Here is a 16690-nt window from a genome sequence, read left to right on the forward strand (position 1 = left end):
ACGTTACTTGGGTTTCAGTGGGACGGGCTCGCTGTATTCCCCGATTGGACCCTGGAGATCGTGTTAGCAGCTGTCAAAGAGTCCTCCTTTTGATTGCTTTGGTATCTAGCAGATTGCCGTGGTCACCCACAGTTTGAATTGAAGGCACCAACTGGTCTGCAAACACTCGCAGAGCAGTAGTGAAACTAGAAACTGTTTGCGCTCAAAATAAAAATTACGCTCGATACACGCTGGTTGCAGCAGAAAGGTGACCAAACCAAGGTGGTGCCGCACGGTGGTTTACAATGTAGACCCCTCTTTGCGACCAATTTCACATAGTGCCTGCCAACAACCACTCACAAACTGACCGTGCAATACACAATTATTTTGTTTCTCCCCGTGGTTGTCGACCGCCGGCCTGTGTGACTGAAGCCTGAAAACTGGCGCCTCCACAGTCCCGCTGCCAGATTTTCTGCTGATTTGCAATGCAGCAGTATTGATGAAACACAATAGCGTCACTGTCCTTGAAACTCGTGTTTACTCGTCTTTCTTTGTAAAAATTCAGCGTGAATACAAACTGGATCGGAGTTACAAGGGTAACAAAATGCAATTCTCTCTTCGATTAAAAACTAAATTAGCCAAACAACCTTGAAAGTCGGGAAGCAACAACAGCAAAGTACAGAATGCTAAAAAATGAAATCCTGACCATACAAGTTCACAAGAAAAATGCTTTAATATAACAGCACGACTATGGCTCAGGAACAGGCAGAGTGTGGTGTCCACCAATCAAAAGGCCTGTGATTCAGTCGGCACTTCCTCCAGTCAGTATGTTCTGCCACAAGACACTAAATGCCAAATCTGTATATCCATGATGCAAAAGAACAAATTTGTTGTATTCATTAAAGTAGATCTATTATCATTTTCCTTATTTTCTATTATAAATTCATTTTTTCCATCATACTACCTGCAATAAATTTGTATATTTACAGATCATTCCTGACAGCCAGGGGTCAGGGTATTAAACATCTTTCCACTTTCTACTCTCGTCTCCTCATGATGTCAGTGAGAGCGGATATCCTTAATCTGTTCATCTCACACACACACAGCTCTAACCCTGCTAACCTGCTGTTTACGAGGGGCACCCAATTCCAAGATAAATGACGAAAAGAGGCTGGTGCTGAAGCAAGAGGAGTTAAAGCTCATTTCAGGTAGTGGATGAAATGGTAGATGGCACCAAGGCCCAGTGCAAGAGCTCTGGAACACACACAGCCACACTTATTCGAGAATAAAAATGTGGCGTTGGAAATGAGCACAGTAAGTCTCCCTTAACAAAGAGCACTCTGGAAGTGTGTATAAATGGGTAAAATCTGGTTTGCAGTCTGAGACTATTAGCAGTCAAAGAACAGAAAAGCCCTGCACGTACGCTGGTCCATTTTCTGCTCCAATAACAAAAAGCAGCTGTTATGAAAGTCCTGAATAAGGGACCTTGTGAGTGTATCTCAGGGTTTCCTGGCTGACGTCTTGTTTTTGAACAATGCAATGAGTAATCTTTGCTTCTGTTCAGGTGAGAAGGGTTTGAAAAAGCACCTTGACTTTTGTAAGAGGAAACATTGATTTTACTGCTGTGTAAGTCCAGCTCCATTCCTTCTCAGAGAAAACTCGAGCTCTATTTACAGGCGCTGCTGCTGTGTTACACTCACCCTGATGTCCTTAGGGTGCTCACCCTCGGCAATCCTCACCATCCACAGGAACTTGTTAATATCGTCGCCCGAGTAACCAATTACACCTCCGAAGATGATAAGCACATAGTCCACGTCCAGGGACCTCATGATCTGGTAGGCTGCACTCTCATTGGAAGACATGGCTTTCCCCACCTAGAAAGAAAGTGATGGCGATTGAGAAGTTATCCTTTAACTGAGCTTTACCCGTTTCACAAGAGACGACGCTTCGGCAGAGCTGCGGGACAAAAGAGCTGTTAAACGGAGATCCGTGATGCATGATACTCTGATGACGTTTCCTGTGGACAGATGCCGACGAGACAACAGGCATTGGGTAGGAAGTGAGAGTGAAGAAAGCTAGAGGGGCTTTAAAAGGCAAAAACATTTGTCTACATTTGGCAGCAGAGAGGAAAAACGAATAAATCAAACCCACAGAATCTGACAGCAATTAACTGAAAACTCCCTACAGTGTAAATTCAATAGGAAAAAGTTTAAGGAAACAAGATTATCTGGCTTGTTGGAAGCGGCCGTTTTATACAATATGGCAATTACATTTAAAAAGAAATAAATAAATAAGTGAAGAGCTTGCTAATCATCCAGCAGCTGCGAGAAGAAACCATTGATTTCTCTGCACGTGCTTTGATCCACGAGCAAAACGGGGAAGAAGACAGATGAAGACAAGAAAGACGATAACAGCCCTTACCAGCGCTATGTGACTGTTGTTCCACGTGTTATTGTCCACTAAAGTGGTCCTGTTAGCCATGCCCGCTATCTGATAACCGTAGTCCCACCAGGACATGACACGTGCGTGCTCATCAGTATTCTGTCTTAACCAGTAGTAAGCCTCCCTGAAGTCATCCAGGATGTTACGCGTCCTAACAAGGGGGAGAAAAAAAAAAGAAAAAATAAGGTTGACAGGTAACCGCGTTGGTTGGCAGGCATATAGCTGAGGAAGCCATTAATATTTCATTTAGGACTTTAAATCAGAAGGGCAACAACAGCTGAAAATAGAGCATCCATATATAATGAACTGAGGGTTTAAAAAAAACAAAAAAAACAACACCTTGCACTTTAAATGTTCACGTCCTAAATTTACCTCGCGCAGAGGGAGCAGACACGAAGCCAGGGAACCAATTAGCTCCAGGTATGGTAATCATATTACGTCTGTGTCTGTGTGTGTGGGCGTATACGTGCAAGAAAAAGAGTGACAGGCACGCTGCTCCCAGCAGGATAGCTAAACCACTGTCTGAGAACTACTGTAGTACCATTAATATATGCATGAGAACTTGCATCTACCACTTAGTCTCGGTCTCCAATATTGGAGACCGAGACTAAGTGGTAGATGCAAGTTCTCATGCATATATTAATGGTACTACAGCATTGAGGAAATCCTCCTCAATGCTTTAAAAGAATAATTATGCCTGTAAAGAGTCTGAGAGAATAATACATCAGCTTTTTGTAACCTAAGAGATGCTTACTGTGACCTAGAAGATTAAAAGTTAATCAGGTACGGCCTCACATATCATTATTTCTCCAATCCCCTTGTGAAATATGCTCGGCTCTCTTGCTGCACAACACACATACGTGCTAATTTGCATGCAAGGTGGAGGAGCCCATCCTTCTTCATTATGAAGCATCATGGGAGGCATTGCTCTGCTCTTTGCAGTTGCTTTACATCCATGTACGCAGCGTTCGGCACGGCGGAGCGCTCTCACCCGTCGTGGTTGTATGAGGCGAGCACCACGCTGGGGCTGGAGTAGGCGTTGCTGGTGACCCACGTGCAGTGGACGGCGAACATCATGAGCAGCATCAACATGAGCATGGTGACTATGGATTTGATATTTGGACCCAAACCCTCCTCTGCTTTCTCCTGCTCCGACACGTGTTTGCGCACCTTGCCGGCCTGCAGGGGGAGACAAAACACCATCAGGAGGGTTGGCAAACGAGTCTGAAGCTTTCCAGAAATCTGAATTATTGAGTGCGATAAATTATTGAATGAACTAATAAGAGAAGTATTTTAGAGTATCCTCAGCTTTTTTTCCTCTACTGTGTGAAGACATATCAGTGAGAAATGTGAGAAAATCCCTGTGATGAGCAGCAAGAAACCTGAAGTAAAAAAACAAAAAAACAAAACAAAAAAAAGCACCAGAGATGATTTGTACCAAATTAACACCTTCAGTTGCTTCCTCTCACACCCAAACTGCATGCTGAAACTCAATAAAGAGGGACAGCATGAATGATAGACATGAAAATTAACTTTTGAACCCATCACTGCAGGAAAAGTGGGATTTCTGTTGCTGTAAATTGCAGTGGGCCCACGGGGATCTGGAAGCGGTGCCGAAAACTTCCAGGAGATGTCAGGAATTGAAGTCCAATTTCAATTTCTGGCAGCTTACAACCCCCTTATAACTTGTAAGTAGTGAAGCTTTGGGCAAATTCTAGACACAACAACAGGGGGCCAACCACTGCACCAGAAGCCGAATCTATTTTAAGCTCTTCCCTTGTTTCTCCTGTTGGTGCCTTGTGTCAGCGAGCGGTCAAAATGCAATGTGATATGCATGTAATTTGTTCACAGGTTTGTCTTTTAAATGAGACTGTGGTCTTAATTAGACTACCTGAATAATTACATCTCAATTAAGCTGCTAACTAATCAAGTATCCACATGTAACCATGACACATTCAAAGGACAAAACTGAAACACAAAAAGGGCTTAAACCTCAAATTTCAGATCTAAACGTGTTGACGTCATTCAATGTTCCCAAACCTGTGTGCAAACTCGGCCGACGACCTTTGATATTTGCCATTTTGCCAGTATTTTTATGAAGTGTGTCGTTTCAGATAAAAAAGGCATTTTAGAAACCTCTCTAGAAGAGAGAGGTGTTTTGGAGAAAGCAAAAAAAGAAAGATGGAATTACGTGGCAGGCTGCAACTGACGCATCCTCAGCCGTGACTACAGAAAAGAGTTCAACGTTCAACAAAGGCGGCTAAAATTATGGCAACAGAATCAAACAGTTGCTGCTGAATCACAGCTGAATCACAGTTTATCCAAACTGGTGGGGAGTGAGGAGGGAAGCTGACAAATACGCAACTGATGAATCCAAACCCCAAAAGGTACCACGAAAGTGTGAAACACCCCACGGGTGTTCACTTGTTGACAGCTTTTTCACTTTGTTCATTTTATTACATTTTTCCCAGCCAAAAGTTTAGTCCCACAGCAACTTGACCTGTCACATGACATCAACAAAGTGTAGCATTATCAATACTGAAAATCAGTGAAGTGTAAATTCAGCAGTTTCTCTGCCGTGCTTTGACCTTGTCGTAGAGGTTCCCAGAGTTCCTCTTGTCATCTTCGTCGCTGCTGTCCTCAGCAGGGGGTTTCTCCCTCTTTGTGTCGTCTCCCATGTAATGCTCAAAGACGCTGGAGAAAGCCACGGCTGACAGCATGCAGACGACCGGAGTCAGAGTCAGCATCAGACGCACCATCACGCCGGCAAAATAGACTGCACTGATGGCATAGAGAGCCACTGGAAGGCAGGAGACAAAGAAGGCGGTGGTTGACAGAAAGTTAAAAAACCGAGAATAAGGAAAGCAAAGTCGACAAAGGTGAGACAAGGAGAAAGACGGCGTGAATATAAAAGAGACAAAATGAGTCGGTGTTGGAGGCAGATAAAGACACGGAAAGAGAAATTGAGTTGTTAGAGTAACACTGAATAATCAGTCTATGTTAGCACTGCAGATCTCAAACCCTGAATAGAGGAGCACTGGCTGTTCTTTGTTCTTGAAAAGCACCGACCCGGCTCAACAGGTGTGTGGCTAATCAATACCTGTAATTGGCTAATTAAGTCTGTGGGAGAAACGGGCTGCTGAAGGACTTTGTTTCCAGCACTTAAGGGTTCCTTGCCCTCCATCTTGGCTGTCTAACCCTAAGTTTTATTTAAGCTGCTGTATAAAGAAGTTCAATCTCATTATTTCAGGCTTTTTCAAAGCTGAGAGTGCTTAAAGCTACTCGAGAAAGGATGCACTGTCCACAGACCAGTCTGCTAGTCACGACATTCTACCCATTTTTATTTTTATTTTATATAAATCATGCATTTTAATCACAGATGATCAAATAAACTCCACTAAAAACAGAACCATTATTAATTCAAGAGCTAATCCCAGCTGACAATGAATCAGGTATGACAGAGGAGCTATTTCAGGAATCCCTGGCTCTGAAATGCCTATTTATTTGCTCCATAGACAATATTACAGGCCTGACTGTTGGAGAATTTAAGGCTGTGATGGGCAGCAACCTCCTGGTTGAATTATCGGTCGTTAAATTTCTCAAGACAAATTAGAAAATACCTGGTTCGTCACTGAAAAGTCAAACGTAGAAGCTCTATACATGACAGGATAAATGACTTCTTAGGTGGGTTTCAATAAGAAGCATCCAATTACCGAGCTTAAAATGCATCTATGTGCTGCTAAAAGCAGGTGGGATTTCACCATTATATCACTGACAACAATAACCATCTGTCCGTGGCATATCCAACATCAGGTTGTCGTGGCAGCAGACTAGGGGATTTTAACATCCTTCTCCCCAGCCATACTTTCCACTTCCTCCTGGGGGATCCCGAGGCATTCTCAGGGCAGATGAGAAAGATAAACTCATAAGTGGTTTCTCAGTTTACCCTGGAGTCTCCTCCCAGGTTGGAGGCATAGCCAGAACACTTCCAAAGGCAGGCGCCCAGGAATCACCCTAACCAGATGCCCAAAACATCTCAACTGGCTGCTTTCAACCACAGGAGCAGCGGATCTACTCCTTGATCCCTCTGAATGTCTGAGCTCCTTACCTTATCTCTAAGGATGAGCCCTGCTACCCTGCAGAGGAAATTAATTTCAGCTACTTGCATTAGACAACTTCCTCTTTCAGTTTCAGTCATTACTAGGAAATCATAACCACAGGTGAAGGGGTCTGGACTGCTAGTAAACCAACTAGTAAAAGAAAGCTTCGTCTTTCCGCTCAGCTCCGTCTTCACGACAAAAGTCCATTGTCCATTGCACACAGGTTTGTCTGTTTTCTATAAATTTTTAACTTGAAGATGCCAATGATGGATAAGTAGGGTGAAAAAACAGCAAATAAAAGGTTCCTGAAAGGGCCCGATGAGGCTGGCTGCATAAACTGTTAAATTCTCCAACCCTAAAGCAGCCTCTTTAAAAATCAACACCCATTTGAACCATATTAGGGTTCAACATTGCCCATTTTTAGGGGTGTTGCTGCTTACTGGTAGGTGGGTCCTGACTAGCTCTCTAATAGGCTTCATCTAAGTCTCAGAAGTGCACATCTTTAAATGAGTTTTGCAGCTTTTTTCACCCTTGTTAGATAAAACATACTGAAGACAAGAAAGCAAGTAAAGAGAGTAACCTCCATCTTTACACATTTCAAATTTAATGTGATGAAGACGATAAAACGATGAATGGAAATTCTTTTATAGAGACTATTCATTTAAAAATACACAAGCAAACCTCATTAAGATATAAAATAAAAAGTTAGTGGGGGCACTAAAAGTCAGGTGACTCCAGGAGTGTCTGCATAAAATTTCAGGGCCAGTCACTAAATAGTGGTTGAGATGTTTTAGTCTGAACACGGACAGCATCACTGTGTCTAGATTAAAGAGGTTTAAACGACTTAAACAACAAAACAAAAACATTTGTGGTGGTTTATAACATACTGGATCACTCCTCATTCTCCACACCACAGAGAAAAATCCTGTTTTCATTCATTTAAGACCCCTACCAAACACGCGTTCATCGTTGATGTTCTTGATGCAGAACCAGAGGCCCGCTGGGAAGGTGCAGACCAGGATGTGGAGGTCAAAGAAGAAGGACACCCACGTCGTCGGCTGGTGCTCCGACACCGACGCTATGATGGGGATGTGGATCTTAGCGTAGCTGCATGTAGGAATAAGGGAGGAGGGGAGAAATCGGAAGGAGGGAAGAGACATGTAATTCATGTCGAGCTGAATGCTTTGGGAGTGTTGAGACAAATTATACAATAGATCCTCCTGATTAACTCAAGAATTATGAGTGTGGTCGGGGGGTAATTTTGCTCCCCCACATGCTTATGGTAAAATATGAAGAAATTTAGCACTACTGATGAGTAATGTACTTTTCTGTTAGTAGTTTCTGATCTGTGTGTTCCCTGTTTATTCCTAATGGGCTTTTACACAGCACTTTCTGTACAATCTTAAATATTTCTCTCTCAAGTGTTTTGTTATTACAGCTGGGAAAGAAACAACACACAGCACATTAAGGAATTAGTATCAGCCTCCGAAGGAAAGGAAGGGGGGAGGCATCAGTTACTGCTTTAGTCAGCAAACTGGGGTATTTGGGAGGGGGGGGGGCATTGATTCGGAAATATCAAACACACTGCGGAGCGTTTGGAAAACATAGCCCTGCCTGGTGCTTTTTGGGAGTAAGACAATACTTCAACACAGCTTGTGCTCTACAGTTTTCCCCTCTGGGATGTTGAGAGGGGAAGGGGGGGGTAATATCCATCTCAGGACACACACACACACACACACACACACACGGCTGAACAAGCGTCCCATCGACAGCGAGAGTGTGAAGGTCAGCAGAGCTTACCCGGTGTCCCAGAGAGAGTAGAAACGACCACTCCACGGAGCAATGTATCCTAGAGGCAGAAAAAAAGACGATCAATAAAGAGAGGCTCATCTTTAAATGCTTTCCATTTCAGACGTGAAATACGAGGACTGCAACTGGGGGTTCGGAGGGGTTAATATAAAGACGAGCGAGATTAAAGTTGTTTGTTACAGCACGTCATTGTGAGGAACAAAAATATAACAGAAACTTTAATTTGCCTCCCCTTTGTTGCAACAATATGTAATTATTTATAGGGCGAACTCTGCCCAACCTACTGGCCTGGAAATCTGTAGCACAGACTGCCCGAGGATAACAAGAATGACGAGTAGAATATACTGCTAGCATTAAAGCCGTGAAAATCTCAGTTGGGTTTTCACCGTATTTCAGAACAAATCAGACCGAACCAAGTCATAAAATCATTACATCATAAACTTCCACTGGATGTCTCTTGACAGCTAAAGATGTTCTTTTTTTTTTGGTCATTATTGGTCATTTTTGCATTCATTTCTTTGTTATCACTTAGTTAAATCAACATTACAACTAAACTTTCTGCCAACTGTAGTTCAAAACCCAGAAAGCTCTCAGTGGAGAATGTCAGTGCTGAGAATATATTCAGCTGATGTTACTTAATTACTGGAATTGACTTGTTTATGAATGTAACTGAAACCGTTTAGGCTGCAAATTAAGCCGCACAGGGTATTTTATGTGCGCATACAAATGTCTTATTTTGGTTGAGCTTTGATCTGAAATACATTTCAGCTGAACTGTTGCTCGCGGGCTGTTGTAGGCTCTCACAGGGGGGGGGAGCTAAAACTCTTACATATTTCTAGATTTTGTGTCATGTTGTACCAACATACGGCTGCGACATGTCCTGTGCTGCTCTTTAAAAGATAATATGAAAAACGTGTTTAATCTATAAAACTCTGAACAAAGCTCTTAACGAATGCAGGCAAGAGAAAGATGGTGTTTTACTGAGAGCTGATTTAAAGGATGACACTGATTTAATCAATCGATGCTTGGCTCCGAGTTAAAGATACAGAGAAAACCCACACGGGTATAATGCTGCAGACTTGAGGGGAGTGGGGATGTCCTGACAGACCAGAGGAGTGAGACATGCGCAGTCTCACCTCAAAAACTGTCTTCAACTCCCACAGCTCCATTTAGATGGGAGACAGATCACAGCATTTATTAGATGAAGCAATTATCCTCAGGAGACTGGGATTCTGCATCCATATGAGAGGCCAATCAATTCTAAGGCAGGAAGGTCCTAACAGTCCAAGCATGCCAGCATTATGTCGGCTATAATGTGCCATCGTGTCTTTGCTCTTAGTACAAGCCAGAGGACAGAGGAGTCTAGATAATTTGCAGGAATATGGCAATCAAGACGAGACTCTTAGCTTTAATTTAAAGATATCTGAAATAACCGTTAAGGAAATAGTCATTTTGTATAGTCAGCTATTTCCAGGGGCTCACATCTACAGTTTCAATAACAGATGTAGACCATTTCTATGCCATTTCTTTCACAAATCAAGCAGTTAAGTTATTCATACATTTTATTATCCTCATATTATTACTTGTATATGAACATAAACTGGTGCTGGCACTGTTACCTCGCAGCAAGAGCGTGCTGAGTTCAACTCCAACATCTGGCCTGGGCCTTTCTGCATTTGTGTGAGTACTCTGGCTTCCTCCCACAGTCCAAAGACATGCAGTTAGTGGAGTTAGGTTAACTGATTATTCTAAATTGCCCTTATATGTGAATGTGAGTGTGACTGCTTGTCTGTCTCTATGTGTTAGCCCTGCAATAGACTGGTCCCCCCCTCGCTCCCTATGACAGCTGGGATACGCTTCATGGATGGATGAATGAACATAAACTAAAAAGGAAATAAAAGTGATGACAAGAAACAGTTACGGTAATTTCCAAAACAAAAAAAATCCCACAACATTGATTTCCTTTAAGATTCAGCAGGAGAGAGAGAGCGAGAGAGAGCACATTTCTCCATTACATAGATGTCCTTCACAAGTTTGAAAATCTTGCAGTAAAGAGATGTCTTGTTTTTTTTACTTGCAGCAAAGTTTGTTTTGGAAAAAAGTCTCACCGAGGTCACGTTTATGGGAAATCGCCTCGATAAACCACATCAAAGATGAGAAAACTCTTTCGTGCTCTCTCTATGACCTGATGCGGGTCTGCCAAAATGAATCTTCAAAGTTGGGCTCTAGAATTCGGAAAACTTATCTGTAAAGATGCAAGATGAGGTCAAAGGGGCCTTTGAAACAGGAAGGATCAAGAGGTTTGGTAAATACCCACGCATAATGGTGAACTCGGCAACATCTGGATATTTAGAGAAGACAGTGGAAGGCCTACTTAAAGATCTTAATGTGAGACTCTCTGACAGATGGACTTGATCTGTAAGCACTTTGAAGTAGACAGTCATGTAATAAATACATATTAAATTCGCTTACGAGCAACTCTGTATTTGATCAGTTAACAACATATGAGGCCAGTTTGAAGCAACACACACGATACAGGCGGAAAATCCAGTGAGATTACATCGTTTTAAAGTTTCCTCGGTGGGCTGTTGTGTACCAAATTCTCCATATCTTAATGCTTTTAAAATATGACGGTAAAAGACTTATGTGGCCTTTAAAGTCTAATCAGTCAGCCGAATTGTGCTCTTAAACCCAAACCCTTCAGCAGGAGACAAAAAGGGGGGGAAAGAAAAAAGAAAGAAAAATCAATAAATAAACAGCAAGAAGGCAACGTTTTAAACCGTCTGAAACTCGAGCCCTTTGGCCACAAACTGAAAATAATGGGCAAAACATCAACAAGGATAAAGTTTCACCAGCTGGCTGCACGCGCTGGGGTCCAACCGGCACAATCAAAAACAGCAGTTCACATGGTGGAGCACAAGCCTCCACAAATTTTCTCTAACAGCAAAGCTGCAGCAATCATATCAGTTTATATTTGTTTATCATTTGTCTTCCAGGTTTCATTTTCTGACAAACACGAGCGCGAGTTAAAAACCCGATGGAGAGGCCCAGAGGTTAGATCATCGGGGAATAGACTAGGAGCGCTCTAACTTTTGGCTAAAAGAAGAAAACAAAATGCAGAATGGCAGAAATCCCAGATCTGGATCAACATTGAAATTGAGTTAATGGTTCCTTTCACAAAAGGCTAGCTGCCCAACAAATCTCAACTAGGGCTGCCACGATTAGTCGACTAGACACGATTACGTCAACTATTAAAATCGTCGACGACTAATTTAATAGTCGACGCATCGTTTGAAGCTTTGTAAGATCCCAAAAGCTGCAGGAATAAGTAGCAGGATTTAAGAGTGTAATAACGGACTGAAACAGGAGATGGCAGCACTGCATGTACAAGGATGCCAGCTGCCGTTAAACCCCGAAGAAGAAGCTGTGTCCCATAATTCATAGCGCAGCCCAGCGCACTTGTCAACAATGGCGCAGCTAGTTAGTTTTAATATTACTCTTATTATTCTTTCTGGGTCACAAAATAAAGTTTAACATATTTTCAGGCGAGAATGTAGCTGTGTAAACCTCAAATATCTGCTCAGTTTATCAAGACACCGCATATTTTCAAAAGCGCTCCGACGTTTTCGGAGACATCTGTTACCCACCAGCTCGATAGCTCCCGTGAGAACACCGGACTCCCGGCAAATCGTTTTCAAACCCACCACTGTCTTTCACTACTCAGGTTAAACATGATATATAAGTCACTTAGATAACTTAAAAATGTTATTGTTTGTTTTTTTTTTCTGTATTTTATTTGTTCCTGAGTAAATCGGTTTGGCTGAGATTAAAGTTTTTACACAGCTGAATAAACGTCAGGCAGGCAACTGATTATCAGAAGTGTGAGATGCTCCACCGAAACAATCTGCAAATTTCATTAAAATTTAATAAACTGTCATCTTTTCTTTATTTTTAGTTAGCACATACCTTAAACACTCCAAGCTATAAGCTAATGATAGTTATATAAGAGCAGATGCATGCTGGTGCAATAAGCTGTATGTTTTATGTCCAATGGATGCAGAATCTGATTAGTCGACTAATCGCAAAGATAATCGGTGACTAGTCGACTACCAAAATAATCGTTTGTGGCAGCCCTAGTCGTGGTTTTTTTTCACAGGATGAAAACATTATCATCCTCCACTTTGTCTTATTAGAAAGTAATCATCAGCTATGAAGTTATCTGACCGTCTCTCAACCAATCTTGCCACGTAAGTGCACCTACCATCCATCTGTGTTTGATTTGCATTTTTTTCTAAGACTCATTTCTCAACAAAGAGGATCTTTGTATTTGTTAGACTGGGTGGGAAGCACGTTTAACCAATGCTCAGCTGTGAACACTGTTTATTCTGCTGGTAAACTTGAAGCCATGCTAAAATGATTAAAATAGTTGTACCTTCTCAAACTGTTCCCAAACTAAAAGCTCATGATTGAATTTGCTAGCTCTGGCTGATTTTATAAAACTGTTAAAAGTGAAGCTGAAAGCAAAAATCTGACAAATCTGACTACTAAGAATAAGGTGCAGTCAGTACTTTGAGAATTTATTTAAAAGGAAAAAAAAAAAGAACAATGTACTTACAAACATAAATTGATGAGTGTATAATTATGTCTTCAAAAAGAGTGGGCGCTAGTTTGTGGAGGCCATCTTGAATACAGTGGCTGTGATGGACGACGCCGTTCTGCCTAACTGCATTTTATGTTTGTGGTTAGAGACCAGCCACCATGTATTACTCCTTTTAAGTTAATTTCAAGATCACAGACAACTCTTTCAAACTACATGCAACCATTCAACATTTACACCTGTATATTTTATCATCTCGTTGTCATTGCGTTTTTCCAATTGTCCACCGCTGCTCCATTTCCTTCCTCATTTCCCCTCCTCTTCCTCCTCACCTCAAACTTAATCTCCTCAACTTAAGTCAGGACTAACACATGAAAATGTGCATAAACATGCTTATTGATTACCACATTGCCACAACTACATTATGCTAGCTAATGTTAGGCTCGAGTGTCCTGGGAAAAAAGGGGGGGAAAAAAATATCACACTTTCCCTCCAATAAAACAGCGTGACTACATTCTTACAAGTGGCCGAGTCACTTCAAAGAAAGTTTCACTAACAGCAGGTAACACAACATAAACAGCTTTCCTTACCCCACTCAGCATATCCTCGACAACTAACCTCAGTATTGCTGTCAGATGGAAGTCAGCGTCACTGACTCATTGACTTGTATCAGCTTTCAACACAAAGTTTTAGAGCCTCCAAAGTAATTAGATGTGGAAACAAAGTATATTGACAGCTGAGGTAAACAGCAGACTGACAGCCTACTCTCAGTGTAGATAAACAATGATCAGGTCCTACTGCAGCCGGGATTATGCAGTTGAAATGGAAGTGGTAAGAAAACAGAATTGACTGCTCACATCTAGTAGTGGTATTTTACACACTTTACCCTTTAAGATGATTAAAAAAAAAACCCTCTGAGAACTGAAAACAAACAAATGACACAGCTTACGATGTATGGAAGCAGCATGTGCATCAGGACATACAGACCTGTGTATGTGAGATAGATCACTGTGAGGAAGACCACACCAGCAGCGAGAGAGACTCCGAGGAAAAACAGTGTCTGGAATTCCTGTCTGGTCAGCCTGTCCTTTAGGTACTGCAGGAACGCATAGGCTTGGAGGAGTGCAAACACACCTGAGAAAAAGACAGAAGAACGTGAGCCAACATACAGAGGAAACTCACACTGAATATTTGAGGAGGTTCCTACTGATGCTGCATTCTGCAGGGAGCAAAGCAAGCTTACACGGTCGAGAAGCACTGTGATTTTAAACAGTATACCCATAAAGCACTCAACAACAGCCCTGCTGGCTACTCACGTAGATGTGAAAGACGAATATTGCTGGACAGCATATTTCAAATGCATGGAACAAATGTGTGTAAATAAACCTTTCTCCTTTTATTGTCTCGTCATTCTTTTTCAGCCCCTTAGGTTATACTTGCTTTTCCCGTTTCCTTGCTCTGTCATTTTTTTGAGCTGTTTTTCCCCAGCGTGCCTGTGTTTGGCAAATTTGATATAAAAAAAATTGAAAAGCGTGAAAAGATCCTGTTATCCCCCCCCCCGCTCCTTTTTCGTCACCTACCACCTTTCAACAAACCTTCTGTGATATTTCCCTGCTTTTCTCCACCCTCAGCGATCGCCTACAGCAGGTCTCACCCATTTCCAAGGTTAAGCCCCTGCCTGTCTCCTGGAGTGCCGCCATGACGCTAACACGCTTGTCACACCATGCCACTCTGCTTTCCTGCCTCAGGGGCCGACATCTCAGCGGTACCGACAGGTCCATTGCTCTGTCACTCTCTTCCTGCCTCCCACTGTGCTCCGTGAATGCTACCACCAGATGTTCTGAGCAGCTGCTACCCAGAGCGACATAAAACCACACTTGCTCTTTGAGAGCGAGCGGGGAGCCAAAAACGCAGAGAGGCAGAGATGATTTTTGATGGTGCATTCTTCAAAGCCTCTCGTAATGCTGTTTGTGTTGGAGAGATCCAGGAAAACAGGGACACTTCAGAGTACACCTACCTGCTGTGGCGTTAAGTGAATTCTCCAAAAGGCCTCCGCTCATCTTCTTAAAGCTGCCAACAACGTAAATGAATCGTGCACATATGTACGCACCCATCCATGCTGTCAGCAAGCAGATGGGGCTCACACTTGAGAGACAATACTCAACAAGCTTTAATAAGCTACCCACAAGCCAAAATGAACAGTGCTTAAAGAGCTAAGCCCATATGGGTGGCATGTAGGTGCTTACCCATATCCATTTCATAGATGTACCAATGTTCTCCTGCAGACAGAGCGTGACTATCACTGTAGGCACAAGGGGATTCAATTCCTGCAGCAGCCAAACACTCTTAGAGCATGTGCAATCACCAGAGGGTGCTTTGGACATCAACCAAGCCTGCACAGTTCCAGCTTTAATAGACAAACAACTGCAATAAGACCTAACTTTCCATTTGTGGCCAGAGTTTATAAACAAGTGTGTAAGTGAAAATGAACCTGCAATATCGTTCACTGTCAGCAGGAGGCGACACCTCTTGCTGGAGAAAGAAGATTGAAAAGAAGTTTAGTAAAAAAACAATTCTTTAGCTCACTTTATAGTTTTCCTGATGCCTTTCTCATCACACACACAACCAACCTGAGCCTGCTTCTGTCTGAAGGAAGGACAGTTTCTTCCTGTTAACAGGGAGTTTTTCTTTCCCAGTGTCGCCAAATTCTTTCTTAAAAGGGGCCACCTGATTGTTGTTTTTTTCCCCTGTATTATTGTAGGGTCTCTACATTACAATATAAAGCACCTTGAGGCAACTGCTGTTGTGATTTGGTGCTATTTAAATCCAGATGAAGTGACTTGAAGTGAAATTCCAGGCCTTAAACACTGGGTTCAAATCTTATTTAATTGGCTGTAGCTCAGGAGGCACAGCAGGTCATCTACTAATCAGAATGATTGAACTTCAGATGCATTCATCTGAGAGTGAATGTTAGATAGAAAGCAGGTAGAAAAAAGTGCTTACGTGAATGGGTGAAGTACGTTGTACAAAGTGATTTGAGTGCTCGAGCAGAAAAGCACCATTTTATACAGAATGATATTCAACTTGCAAATTATGGTCCTATTTAGGGTAAAATATGATAAAGTAGGGCATGTTTCATGCTATGGCTACTTTGTGAGTGGCAGGTCACTAACTTATGAGCGCATTTCTTCAGGTTTTGATTCAGCACTGTTGTAAAGGTTATCACATTTGGAAGTGAAAGATGGGGTAAGCCCAAGAGGGGGGAGACAAACCCAGCCTCAGGACATAGACTAGTGTATTCCTTGTGCAGGTGCCAAGCACAGATAACGGGGAGAGTTACATCAGGAAGGGCATCTGGAATAAAATCTGTGCCAAATCAGATATCGGATCCATTCCCTGTGGTGACCCCTTGGGACACAAGGGAGCAGCCGGCTTACTCACTCATCACCTCTGGTTTCATAAATCCAAGATTGCAATGGGCATAATGCTCAGTCTGAGGCATTAAAATGGGATATCACTAACTAACAGGTGATGTCATGGTGGCTACATCCATCTCTTATTTACAGTCTATGGTTGTGGCAGAAATTCCCTGACAGTCACAGCAGACAGAGTTGAAATAACAGCTTTGAATTATAATTATAATTATAATTTCTGCAATGCGTCCATATGATGAGCAAGGTCCTGAGAGATATATTGCTCAATTATTTTATTCAACCACATTTCACACAGTGTTGGTCTCCAAACTACTCTATTGAAATTCAAG

The 16690-nt window shown here is 42.3% G+C and overlaps 1 protein-coding gene across 1 annotated transcript in view; it reads right to left on the minus strand.

Moving 5' to 3' along the window:
• Positions 1–16690, minus strand: part of LOC147303774 (dolichyl-diphosphooligosaccharide--protein glycosyltransferase subunit STT3B-like) — a 104799-nt gene that overhangs the window by 9592 nt on the left and 78517 nt on the right. The window contains exons 7-13 of the mRNA XM_086280777.1: positions 13915–14061; positions 8322–8370; positions 7474–7628; positions 5010–5221; positions 3413–3600; positions 2401–2572; positions 1680–1853 (exon numbers count right to left, since the gene is read on the minus strand). Coding sequence (XP_086136903.1) covers positions 1680–1853; positions 2401–2572; positions 3413–3600; positions 5010–5221; positions 7474–7628; positions 8322–8370; positions 13915–14061 — 1097 coding nt within the window. The remainder of the gene's footprint in view (positions 1–1679; positions 1854–2400; positions 2573–3412; positions 3601–5009; positions 5222–7473; positions 7629–8321; positions 8371–13914; positions 14062–16690) is intronic.

The sequence above is a fragment of the Aulonocara sp. 'chitande type north' Nkhata Bay genome, linkage group LG22 (genome assembly GCF_057382095.1).
Source record: "Aulonocara sp. 'chitande type north' Nkhata Bay isolate Kocher_YH1m ecotype deep benthic linkage group LG22, A_spYH_male_GT1.1, whole genome shotgun sequence".
Lineage (NCBI taxonomy): Eukaryota > Metazoa > Chordata > Actinopteri > Cichliformes > Cichlidae > Aulonocara > Aulonocara sp. 'chitande type north' Nkhata Bay.